Here is a 12,884-nt window from a genome sequence, read left to right as displayed (position 1 = left end):
GGAAAACACTAGCATTCTGCAAGCTAATTACGCTTGCAAAACGCTAGTTTTTCCGCTGGAAAATCGCGGGAATTTAAAATGCGATTTTCCCACGGAATGGAATCCGGAATTCTCGCGGTAATTTCCGCGAGAGTTCCGCTACGTGTGAACGTAGCCTTACTGGAAGTGCATATATTCAGCTCCTCCTGCTCTATAACATCCTGCCTGTACATCAGATACCAGATTTAACTTGACTGGCTCACTCTGAATAATCATGCTGCTTTACAATGAAAGCAGACATTTTCATGACCTAGATAGTAGATCTTGTACCTTAGGTATCTAACTACGGTCTAGTCAGGCATTTTTACAATAAATGTGATATGATACAATGATACAAAAACATATGTAAATTGTGGCACAGACCTATAAAGTGTTTAGGAAATACAGTGTATTGAAAAAGACAAGAATTTCTCTTACCCGGAGTGTATCTTTACCCGATACACCAACAAGTTCTCCAGTGCCATAGTGTATTGAAAAGGTTCTCCCACCATGATGATAGGAATTGGATTGAAAAGAGTGGAACTTCTCATGCACACCTGAGGATACATGATGACACATGATGTGATTTTGTCTTATACAAGTAAAATGATAAAACGCAACAAAAAAAATGATTTTTCCTACATGTATATGGACATGTCATGATAACGGCACAGTGTAAGTAAATATTGTGTCTGTCTTAGGTACATACATTTTTTCTAATACATAAATAGAAATTTATAAGACATTAATAAATTAGCCGCTATAGGTAAATAATGAAAGAGATATTATGCTCACTTCAGTGACAATTCATAGCATACATTGGCTTTGTGCAGAAAGAAAATCCGCTCCACAGGACCCAATTTACGTTGCAGATTATTTATGCAATTTATGGAGAGGTTTCTGCCGTCTTTATATAAATCTTTGGGCCCAATAAAATAAAGAAAGCTTTTACTAACCTCCATGCTGGCGCCGTTCCAGCAGTGTTTTTGCTCGTGGTCCTGAGGCTGCCATGCGGTGTTGTGACACGTGAGCCTGGCATCCAATCAGCGTTGGCGTCCCTGGCCCTGACTTCTCACAAATCGACCATGAAGAGGAAGTCCGGGCTGCAGCTGATCTCTGACTACCTCTTCATGTTCAATTCATATGAAGGCGGGGACAGGGACGCCAGCGCTGATTGGGTGCCAGGCTCACAAGACACAACAACTCAGGATTGCGAGTGCCGACACTACTGGAATGACGCCGGCAAAGGAGGTGAGTATAGGCTCTATTATTTTATCGCGGCTAAACATTTAGATCAAGAAGAGGTTGTCCTAAAAGTGGACAACCCTTTTTACTTCAATTCAAACAAATAGTAGATAAGACACAAGATTTGGCAGCAGACACTAAACAATGTACAGCTGTGTTCCACCCCATATATTGCTGATATCCAGAGAGAGGAGGAAGAGTCTTAAATAGCGAGGATTCACGGATAGGTCAAAACAAATAGCTTAATTACCCAGCAGCAATTGTACACTATAAACAGGAAGTTGCGCATCAGAGCACATGAAACACACATGATCAGGTGATCACACATGTCATGTGATGATAGGCCACACTGAGAAATGAAGCAAGTTTGCAAGGAAGGCGCCTTATTAAGAGGGAAAAATGCCCATAGATGATGGGATTTGGATGTTTCGCCCCTAGCAGTTCGCCCCCGGGTACATTTTGTCCCCAGCATTTGGCCCCCAGGATGTTTGGCCCCCACACATTTCGCCCCCACACATTTCACCCCCACACATTTCGCCCCCAGCAGTTCGCAGTTCGCCCCCAGATGATTGTACCCTGTTTTGACCCCAGAATTTTGTGTTTGGATGTTTTGCCAGTTTGTCCTTGTGCTGAGGGCGTAATGTGCGGGGATGAAATGTGCAGGGGCAAATCTTCCTGGGGGCGAAATGATAGGGGTGAAATGTGCGGGGGCAAAATGTACCTGGGGTGAACTGCTGGGGACAAATTGCTGGGGGCAAAACTTCCTATAACCATAGAAGATAGTTAATCTAGGAAAAGGAAGTAAGACAACTGGTCTATATAGGGGAAGAAAGGAGGAGACAAATAAAATGATAGAAGAAGAGATGAAAGTAAAAGAAAAATCATGTACAACTAAAATGTTAATAAGGAAGAATACAATCTCTATATATAAAAATGAATGTGTGTGTGTGTATTACCAACCAATCACGAAGCATCTTTCATTGCACCAGAGCTGTTCAAAAGAAGCTGAGCTATGATTGGTTGCTATGAGCAACAGTTTTCCATACAAACAATCACTAAGCATCTGTTAGGAACGGCGGAACGCACTAAATATAAATTAAAGGAAGTGCGTTCGCCGCCCGGGGTCCACCGTGCAGTAGGTGTAACAACTGCTGCTAAGTAATGGCAGACTCGCTATATGGCGGTATACTGTGCCCGGGTTAAACGTCACCCAAGGTGCGCAGAGCGGACTCTGATAACCTCACAGAGAGGCTTTAGTACAAATAAAGCATAAATGCCGAGCCTGTTAGCTTCACAGGTCTCAGCTGGCGTGCACACACGGTATATAGTCACAGGACACGGCCCAAGGCAGAGCTCAGTGTCCGACTTGACCTACCGTGCTTGCGGCGTCGCTACCGCGGATGCAAGTAAGTGCTGCTAACTGCAGTGCGGCGGTAACTACTGCCGCTGTACGACAGTGCAGTGAGGCAACACACTATCGGACGCTAGTGTAGCGGTGCGGTATGCACTGTGGCGTATGGCTTGCCACTGACTGGCGCTGACTATAACTCTAATTCCCTATCCACATGCGTAATATCAGAGGGAAGGGGTTTCATAATGAGTCAGTCACCAGAATCATACATCCATCACCATTCACACATAGCAAGTATAGTCTATACTGCCGCATGGCCAAACGGTCATGCGCGCTTTTTATAGCAGCTGGGACCTTCCGGAAGTTTCCAGGTCTCCGAGATGGACCAATGAGATCTGGAGCAGGACCTGAGCACATGACTCCCTATCTCCAATGGAAGATTGTCCCATGAGCATGCTCAGTAGAAGAACAGAAGGACTTAGCCTCTGGAGAGATTTGCTGCAAGGCAATCTCCTCTGCGGTAGATAAACAGCAGGAGACTGCAGAATGTGAGGGTCTGGATTCCTGCAGAGCAAACGCAGAAATCTGATGCCTAACAGTATCTCTCATTTCACCAGAGCTGCTTAAAAGTAGCTGAGCTGTGATTGGTTGCTATGACCAACAGTTTTCCCACTTGACAACACCTCAGCAGACACTGACATGGTGGGAGAAATATAGCATCCCAGGGAACATAAGCTCCCAGCCATTGTCTGCCCCCCTGAAAGGAGCAGAGATCACATGACAGAAATGAATCCCCCCTCCCGTGCCTATATCCCCATCACACATCCTCCATCCCGTAGGCACATCTTCCCTCTTAAAGGGATCATTGGTATGGAAGCCAAAGCAATTCCATCCAGCGCTTTGGTACTGACCCCAGGATCTCTTTAAGGGATCATTGGTATGAAATTTAGGGCAAATCCACTCTGCGCTTTGGTACTGACCCCAGGCTTTTCTTAAAGGGATCTCCGGTATGGAAGTCAGGGCAAATCCATCCAGCGCTTTAATTCTGACCTGAGGCCTCTCTTAAAGGGATCCCTAGTATGGAAGTCAGGGCAAATCCATCCAGCGCTTTAATTCTGACCCCAGGCCTCTCTTAAAGGGATCCCTGGTATGGAAGTCAGGGCAATTGCCTTCAAATGCTCTGGTACTGACCCCAGGCTCTCTTAAAGCGATCCCCGGTATGGAAGTTAGGGCAAATCCACTCAGCGCTCTGATTCTGACCCAAGTCGACTCTTAAAGGGATCCTCGGTACGGAAGTGAGGGAAAATCCACTCTGCGCTTTGGTACTGACCCCAGGCCTCGCTTAAAGGGATCTCCGGTATGGAAGTTAGGGTAGATCCCTCAGCGCTCTGATTCTCACCTCAGGCTTCTATTAAAGGGATCATTGGTATGGAAGTCAGGGCAAATCCACTCAGCGCTCTGGTTCTGACGCCAGGTCTCTCTTAAAGGGATCCCCAGTATGGAAGTTAGGACCATTCCACTCAGCGCTCTGGTTCTGACTCCAGACCGATGGGATGATGTGGGATATTAGTGGTAGTTGTCCAGTGGCTCTGGCTGATGGGATGATGTGGGATATTAGGAGTAGTAGTCCAGTGGCTCTGACTGACGGGATGATCTGGGATATTATGGGTAGTAGTCCAGTAGCTCTGGCTGACGGGATGATGTGGGATATTATAGTGAATGTGGTGATGCGGAATGGGCGGGGCTCTACACTCAGCTTTATACAGTTGTGGCCAAAAGTATTGACACCCCTGCAATTCTGTCAGATAATACTCAGTTTCTTCCTGAAAATGATTGCAAACACAAATTCGTTGGTATTATTATCTTCATTTAATTTGTCTTAAATGAAAAAACACAAAAAGAATTGTCCTAAAGCCAAATTGGATATAATTCCACACCAAACATAAAAAAGAGGGTGGACAAAACTATTGGCACTGTTCGAAAAATCATGTGATGCTTCTCTAATTTTTGTAATTAACAGCACCTGTAACTTACCTGTGGCACCCAACAGGTGTTGGCAATAACTAAATCACACTTGTAGCCAGTTGACATGGATTAAAGTTGACTCAACCTCTGTCCTGTGTCCTTGTGTGTACCACATTGAGCATGGAGAAAAAAAAGAAGACCAAAGAACTGTCTGAGTACTTAAGAAACCAAATTGTGAGGAAGCATGAGCAATCTCAAGGCTACAAGTCCATCTCCAAAGACCTGAATGTTCCTGTGTCTACCGTGCGCAATGTCATCAAGAAGTTTAAAGCCCATGGCACTGTGGCTAACCTCCCTAGATGTGGATGGAAAAGAAAAATTGACAAGAGATTTCCACACAAGATTGTGCGGATGTTGGATAAAGAACCTCGACTAACATCCAAACAAGTTCAAGCTGCCCTGCAGTCCGAGGGTACAACAGTGTCAACCCGTACTATCCGTCGGCGTCTGAATGAAAAGGGACTGTATGGTAGGAGACCCAGGAAGACCCCACTTCTTACCCCGAGACATAAAAAAGCCAGGCTGGAGTTTGCCAAAACTTACCTGAAAAAGCCTAAAACGTTTTTGTAAGAATGTTCTCTGGTCAGATGAGACAAAAGAAGAGCTTTTTGGGCAAAGGCATCAACATAGAGTTTACAGGAGAGAAAAAGAGGCATTCAAGGAAAAGAACACGGTCCCTACAGTCAAACATGGCGGAGGTTCCCTGATGTTTTGGGGTTGCTTTGCTGCCTCTGGCACTGGACTGCTTGACCATGTGCATGGCATTATGAAGTCTGAAGACTACCAACAAATTTTGCAGCATAATGTAGAGCCCAGTGTGAGAAAGCTGGGTCTCCCTCAGAGGTCATGGGTCTTCCAGCAGGACAATGACCCAAAACACACTTCAAAAACCACTAGAAAATGGTTTGAGAGAAAGCACTGGAGACTTCTAAGGTGGCCAGCAATGAGTCCAGACCTGAATCCCATAGAACACCTGTGGAAAGATCTAAAGATGGCAGTTTGGAGAAGGCACCCTTCAAATATCAGGGACCTGGAGCAATTTGCCAAAGAAGAATGGTCTAAAATTCCAGCAGAGCATTGTAAGAAACTCATTGATGGTTACCGGAAGCGGTTGGTCACAGTTATTTTGGCTAGAGGTTGTGCAACCAAGTATTAGTCTGAGGGTGCCAATACTTTTGTCTGGCTCATTTTTGGAGTTTTGTGTGAAATGATCAATGTTTTGCTTTTTGCTTCATTCTCTTTTGTGTTTTTTTCGTTTAAGACAAATTAAATGAAGATAATAATACCAAAGAATTTGTGTTTGCAATCATTTTCAGGAAGAAACTGAGTATTATCTGACAGAATTTCAGGGGTGTCAATACTTTTGGCCACAACTGTATATATAGATATAATCATTATAATTTGTTATAACTAACTGTAGTTAGCTACTATGCTCGGGCAGCGCTGGGCTCTTCAGCTAGTATAAAATAAAAAGTTTTTATCCAAAATGTAAAAATATATAGCGTAAGAACAAATATAGGTAAAAAAACAAAGATATGTTGATAATTTGAGATGAACAGTAAACGGAAGAAAGCATATATAATTAGGTTTCTTGTAGCCTTTTATCATTATTTTTAACCTTTTAATTTGTTCTGGTGCCCCTAATGTTCTTCTGCTGTATAGAGGTGATTATTTATACCACAGCCTCATATTTTATAATGTATACTTTGTTCTACACTGCAATTTTTTTTTCTAGTATTAGGAATAACTAGTTTTTTACTTCACTAATTATTTTAAAAAAATGCCAGAAAGCATGGGATGTATCCCTTGGGTAACACACTTACCTTTTCTTCAATTCTTGACATGTGCAGATCTACGTAGCGTAAGTACAAGTACATTGCATATCTGTAAAGTTAGCAGTTTGAGCATCTGCCTGTCCTTATTCTACTATAATGTATATTTTACACAACTTACGGCATGCTTCACTGACACAGAAAGATGATGGAATCCAGAAATTGGAAGATCCAGTGTCGAACACCACACTGAAGTTCTGTGGAGGAGTCCCAAGACTAATTTGTCCAAAGTACTGAGCCTGCAAGGATAAAGCGCATGGTTGGTTGGTTGGGATGTAACAATAAACATTCTCTAGGTCACACTAGCGAGTGACGCAGAACCTTAGTCATCAGTCTTGCTTCATTCTTGAGTCTCAAATCCATGGTATAAAGGTATTGTCAAAATCACACTCTTTACCAGCAAAACCAATCTGTAGGTCTTGCTACTGTCGTAAAGAGCCTTTTTAGATATCGAACTTGTGCATTTAGTGTAGTCTGTCTTCTACTCACAACTTCAGCGCTATTTTTACTTTGTTCGCCTAGAAATACAAGGTGATTTACAAAAGGGATGATAAAACATGAAATATCCTTCATAACATGGCTTCAGGCAGGATTTTCACTTGAATTTAAATTGCAAGATATGTCTAGGAAACATTTTTTAACCATTTAAACCTATTTAAAGCTTTTATAGGTTGTTGTGGATTACAACAACATCTCTGCTTTCGTCAAGGGAAGTCACCAGATGTGTCAATGATTTATGCCTGATATCGCGCTTCAGTTTCCTTGAAGTGAATGGGGCTGGTCTGCAACCCCGACATAACCTTAGAACTGGTTTGGTGTTGTTTTTTGAAAATAGTGGTCATGTTTTTCTGTTTGGGTACAACCCTTTTAGCGAACACCTCTGCCCTCCATAGCTTGCTGCAGTCCAAGTTTTCCAAAAATAAAGCATTATCTCTTAACATTTCAAGCACATTTTTTCAAGCTTATTATCTGAATCTCATTTGCAACTGTTTCAGATGACTAAAATAGAATGTGACATGCCAACCTCAAGTGTGACATTCCAGTGCTGCATTACCAGTAGGTTACAGATCTAGTGCTTAATTCTTAGCTAGCTCCCCTCAAAGAAAAATATGAAAAATATCTCAATACAGAAAGCCATAAATATACACAAAAATAGTCCTAAATAAATATGGAGACAAACTCAGAGTACAATCATACTAGCATAAATTATGACATTTTCCTATGTGTTGATATCCATTCTGCTAAAAAAAAAAAATCAAAATGAATTGAAAGGAAGAGGATAGGTTTACAAGGTTTTTCCAGCATACAGGATTTAGGCCATAAATGAGAGATATGACCTACTTATACCAAATTAAAAAGCCGCTCTTCCTACATGCTCCACCAAGATGGCAGCTTCACCTGGTGGAACCGGAGGTCATTTGATCTTCAACTTATCAGTAGGTGAAATTCCTAGAGGTGGCATATCAACTTGTTAGACATGTATGGTATATCCAAATCTGACACCAGGATTTCACCCCCAACCAATCAAGCATCACAATCTCCTGCTTGACTGATGGTTTCCCGAGACTATAGGGCCTGTCACACTAAGAGATATCGCTAGCAATATCGCTATAACTAGTGACGTTATAGCGATATTGCTGGCGATATCGCTGTGTGTGATACTTACCTACGACCCGCTCCCCCGCTGGTTATCGCTGATCGCGCGAGAACGTTCAGGACTGTTTCTCGTCGTCAGCTTCCTGCGGCGCTTCCTGCTGTGAAGACGAGCGACGCGTGGAGCCGGGCGGGAGGACGCAGGATCGCCTGGTGTGACAGGTAAGTAGCGACCCCCGTCCCCAGCGATGTCGCTGGTGAGATCTGCCTGTGTGGCAGCTCACTAGCGACCACTTAGCGATGCACCAGCGATCCTGACCGCGTCATATCGCTGGTCGGGATCGCTGGTACATCGCTAAGTGTGACAGTACCTTATCAGTCAAAAAGGAGGATATGGCACTGGGCAGGGAATAAAACAGGAGTGACAGACTTCAGATCTACAATCTTTCTTCGGCCTTATTTGCATTATCAGTTCAAATGGTAATTTCTCAGCAAAGGAGGAGAAGACTGACCATGTAAAGTTATTGCTGGAATTGCTGGAAGAGCAACATGCACATATACTGTAAATAGTTTTGGTGGGTGAAATCCTGCCTTAACACACAGGTTAACCCTGAGAGAAAATCCGTGCCAAAACTGAGAGCATGGATTTTCTTGATCTAATGAACCATATTGTTTTTCAAGCTAGTATCCTTAATTATTAACCCCTTAACGACCAAGCCTGGATGGGCCTTAAGGCCTCTTTCACACTTCAGTTTTTTACAGTCACAATCCGCCAGGTTTTGAAAAAAACGGATCCTCAATTTTCTTTTGAGGATCCGTTTTTTTTCCCCATTGACTTCCATTAATGGCGGATTATGACGGATTGCCGTCCGTTGCATCCGTTTTTTTTGAGGATCCGCCAAAAGTTGCTGTCCGTCACCATCCTCAAAGATTTCAAAACGGAGCTTGCAACGTTTTTTTCTCTGGCGGATCCTCCACACACTCATTTAACCCGAAATTCTTTCTTGGGTGCCGGACAACAAAATATCTCTCTCTCTCTCTCTCTCTCTCTCTCATTCCTTTAAAATTCTTCATTTGTCGGATCCGTCAAAAAAACGGACAGGTGGCATCCGTTGTCATCAGTACTAAAACGGATCCGCCATCCGTCCTTTTCGCGGATTTTGACTGATGCAAAAAACTGAAGTGTGAAAGAGGCCTTAAGGACTGGCCACAATTTTTTTCTCCTTTTTGCAGCTGCCATAATTTTGTTACATTTTTAACTGATGTGATTATGTGAAGTTTTGTTTTACGCAGCATACATTGTAATTTTTTTAAACTATTGTTTAATTTAAATTTTTTTGCCATGCAAATATAGAAAGAAGCTATTATTTTTTCTTTATTTTACTGTTCACGTTTCACATCTAATTAACATTTCAATAAATGAATCAACAAATTAATTAATTCTCAAGAGTTTGTACTGTTGTATGGACACTTAATATATGCAGTTTTTTTTAATTGTTTTATGTTTAATGTATGAAATAAAATTATATCTTATATGAAACAATAATGATTTTTTTCATTTTTGTGGTCGGTGCTTTTTTATTTTATTATTTATTTTTTTATTTCTACAGGCTTCTAATACATACATACGTATTGCTTTATTTTTTTTTTATTTGCCCCCCCCCAAGAGATCGTAACCGATCTTAAAAAAAAAAATTATTTTTTTATGCCTTATTTATTTTCCCTGTAACTGGGGCATCAATAGGAACCACGGTTGCATGGGAAAGCCACCCACTTCAGAGCTGATCTGGGTCTGCTAGGGTGCAGAAGCTGTGCTATACTGACAGAGACCCCGTGATCATGCTAACACTAAGTCCTACGGCATAGAATTCATTGAGTGCTATGTCTCTGACAAAGAAGACAATAGTGGTAATACCTAGAGTTGAGCGAATTTAGTCGGATCAGGTTTCATGAAACAAAATTTGTTTCAGAGGAAACTGGTCCGACTAGGGCAAAAAAAGTCGGAGTTTCGTCCGAAACCCGACCCCAGTGCAAGTCAATGGGGAATAAAAGTCGGCATTGAGCGGATGACATTCATCCACTCAATGCCGACTTTTATTCCCCATTGACTTGCATTGGGGTCGGGTTTCGGACGAAACTCCGACTTTTTTTGCCCTAGTCGGACCAGTTTCATCTGAAACAAATTTTGTTTCATGAAACCCGATCCGACTAAAGTCGCTCAACTCTAGTAATAACTGCTTCTGTCTTCTCCTCCTGGTTCCCGGCTGTGTTTGCTGTCTACAGCTGGAGACCGGACCTACTCCTGCTTAACTGCAGCAGCTTAAACTACGTGACATAAATTTACAATGGCGCCGGGTTAAAGCCTCTGACCAAGCGACATAAATTTGAGGCACTTGGTCACTTTTTAGGTTAAATTACATCTACAAATTGCAAGTCTCTTTGGTCAGGTGATTTAAATATTGTACAATGATGCGATAATGTGCTCATGATGTATGTGAGAGATTTATTCTGCCCAATAAAGGATTTGTACTTTGCAACTTTAAAGGACACCAATGCTGCACAGACATAATCGACTTTTAGTAGGTCAAGTATCAAATAATGTACAGCATGTTCAGGAACAGGCAGACTGGAAGAACATAGGGTCTGGTTTCCATCACCTTATACCTCATTCACAGCTGAGATTAGATATTTATGTTGAGCGATTCCTGTTTATAATAGCAGTCATTACTTATAGAAGAGCATGTTCTCATTCATAATACGGTATGCCATAATAATCCTGTAACATCCTGATCCCCCCACTCCTCTTTTGACAGATGGAAGACAATATCGGAACATAACACAATGTAATTGGCAGCTCTCAGATGATTCAATTGATGCCCCCACTAACAAGAATATCCCGCTTGGCTGACTACTTATGGTGATTAGAAATATAGGAAATTTGAAATATTGGCATTATCATCCTCAAAAATATTGGTAACAAAAGGTGTTAATGTCTGTTCTAAATCTTATATTTCAATTTTTATCACAGTTTTCTACTGATTTTGTACTTTTACAAATTTTTATCTTTATATGATGGTGGAATTAACATCTGTGTATCATTAAAGGCACAGCTGAACACTTAAACGGCCCGTTTTGTACAATTCTGTACTCTGTCTCTGTACATATGGCTAGCTAAAAATATAAAACCTATGTGCACTATCCCTTAGCTTAAAATGAATACTGTTGTAAAGTTTTCCAAACTTACAATTAATTGCTAGATTATGCAGAATTGCTTTTCTAAATGTATGCAATAAATAAAATACCATTTTTGGTTAACACACATTTTGATTAAAAAATAAATTCCCAGGGTCCCACGATATTAATTTTTTGCATTCTAACCCAATGGTCCAGTGTGTTAGACATGGATGCCACAATCCAGGGTCCTCATTGTTACGGTTACACTTACATTCATGTAGTCAAACAGATATTCTGCTGTCGATCCCGCTGACAATGAGAGAGAATCCGGGAAGCATTGAGAATACTTCTGAGCAAAGAAATGGGATTGGTGATGTAGCCAAAATTCCTCCAGCTCATTTCTTTGCCGTAGCTGGTGACGGATTGTTTGGACTTTTACCAGCGGGATTCTGAAAGAAATGATTAGAAATATCATCTAACTTTTTTTTATCATCAGTGCAGTTTCATAATACCCATTGACAATTTGAGACTCAGTTTAACGTTTGGTGGACTCCATGTAATTATCCATGATCTTTGGAGTCCTAGCCTACAAGCCCTATTTCTTTCACGACTGTTTCCCCAATAATTAATTTCTAACAATTTATCTATCACGCAAAGCGATTTTCTGTATATGGTGTCCTTAGTTCACCACAACTTTCTGTAAGCTCATAGAACATTATGGTTAACTAGACACTAGATATATACAACAGACATAAGTGGTGAAAGTTCTGAAATATTCTTACCTATGTAATGCTGTGCTAACATGAATGCAGACTACAAGTATAATTGCGAGCTTCATGGCTAATCACTGATCAGTTAACATTTTGCCTTGTCTTTTGTATATTTCCTAAGGTCATAATGAACTCCTGCTCAGGTCAATCAATTACTACAGGACAGTCACCTGCTCAGCGATTGTGCAATAATCAGAGACTAGGAGAGGCTGATGCAAAGCTTGCTTCCTGCTAGTTATAAAAAAAAGATCCATTTCTAGTTATGCTTGAGGCTAGATATTGATCGGGAACCCAATCTCTTTTATTATTGATGATCATCACTGAGCTTTATATATAAATGAGATCAGGAAATCACCACGGTTGCATAATGCCTATTCAAAAATTAAATGTAAAATAGAACCAAATATGTCATAAATAACAACAACACACTATTATTTTGGATAAATAGCCTGGAATTGTTTATTACCTGAATTAAAAATTGAATAAGACCATGTATTTTAATGACCTTTAAAACAATAAACAAACGCCATAAGTTTATTAATACTTAAAGAAAACGAAGTCATCCAGATTTCGCTGGGTGACTATGCAAATATATATTCCACAAAAAAAAAGCCATCAGCTTTTTAATTTAAATAAAAAAAACAAGTCCACCCAACATTAGCCAGGTGACTAGTACCCAAGTTAACACTGCGACTGTTTAAACAGATAATTTTTAGGGGCGCTGCTTGTTCTTCGTCTTCCCGTAACTGTCAAGATCGACCCAAAATGGCCCTTGTTAAAAGAAAACTCCTTCCGTCAATGGGCCAAACAACCAATCAGATTAAAGCATGCTTTCCCGCTCAAACAGAAAAAGGTTCTTGAAACGGTAAGTACCAT

General features: G+C 41.1%; 1 protein-coding gene across 1 annotated transcript in view; it reads right to left on the bottom strand.

Annotated features, from left to right (window-relative positions):
• Positions 1 to 12,173, bottom strand: part of LOC141059212 (cathepsin E-like) — a 44,396-nt gene extending 32,223 nt beyond the window's left edge. Inside the window, exons 1-4 of the mRNA XM_073555509.1 lie at positions 12,021 to 12,173; positions 11,510 to 11,687; positions 6,593 to 6,710; positions 457 to 575 (exon numbers count right to left, since the gene is read on the bottom strand). Coding sequence (XP_073411610.1) covers positions 457 to 575; positions 6,593 to 6,710; positions 11,510 to 11,687; positions 12,021 to 12,076 — 471 coding nt within the window. The 5' untranslated portion in view covers positions 12,077 to 12,173. The remainder of the gene's footprint in view (positions 1 to 456; positions 576 to 6,592; positions 6,711 to 11,509; positions 11,688 to 12,020) is intronic.
• Positions 12,174 to 12,884: the final 711 nt, after the last annotated feature.

Source organism: Dendrobates tinctorius, unplaced genomic scaffold (genome assembly GCF_039654945.1).
Source record: "Dendrobates tinctorius isolate UK_male_01 unplaced genomic scaffold, ASM3965494v1 ptg000224l, whole genome shotgun sequence".
NCBI lineage: Eukaryota > Metazoa > Chordata > Amphibia > Anura > Dendrobatidae > Dendrobates > Dendrobates tinctorius.
Note: the sequence above shows the minus strand (reverse complement) of the source record. Positions and strands in the feature narration are given on the sequence as shown.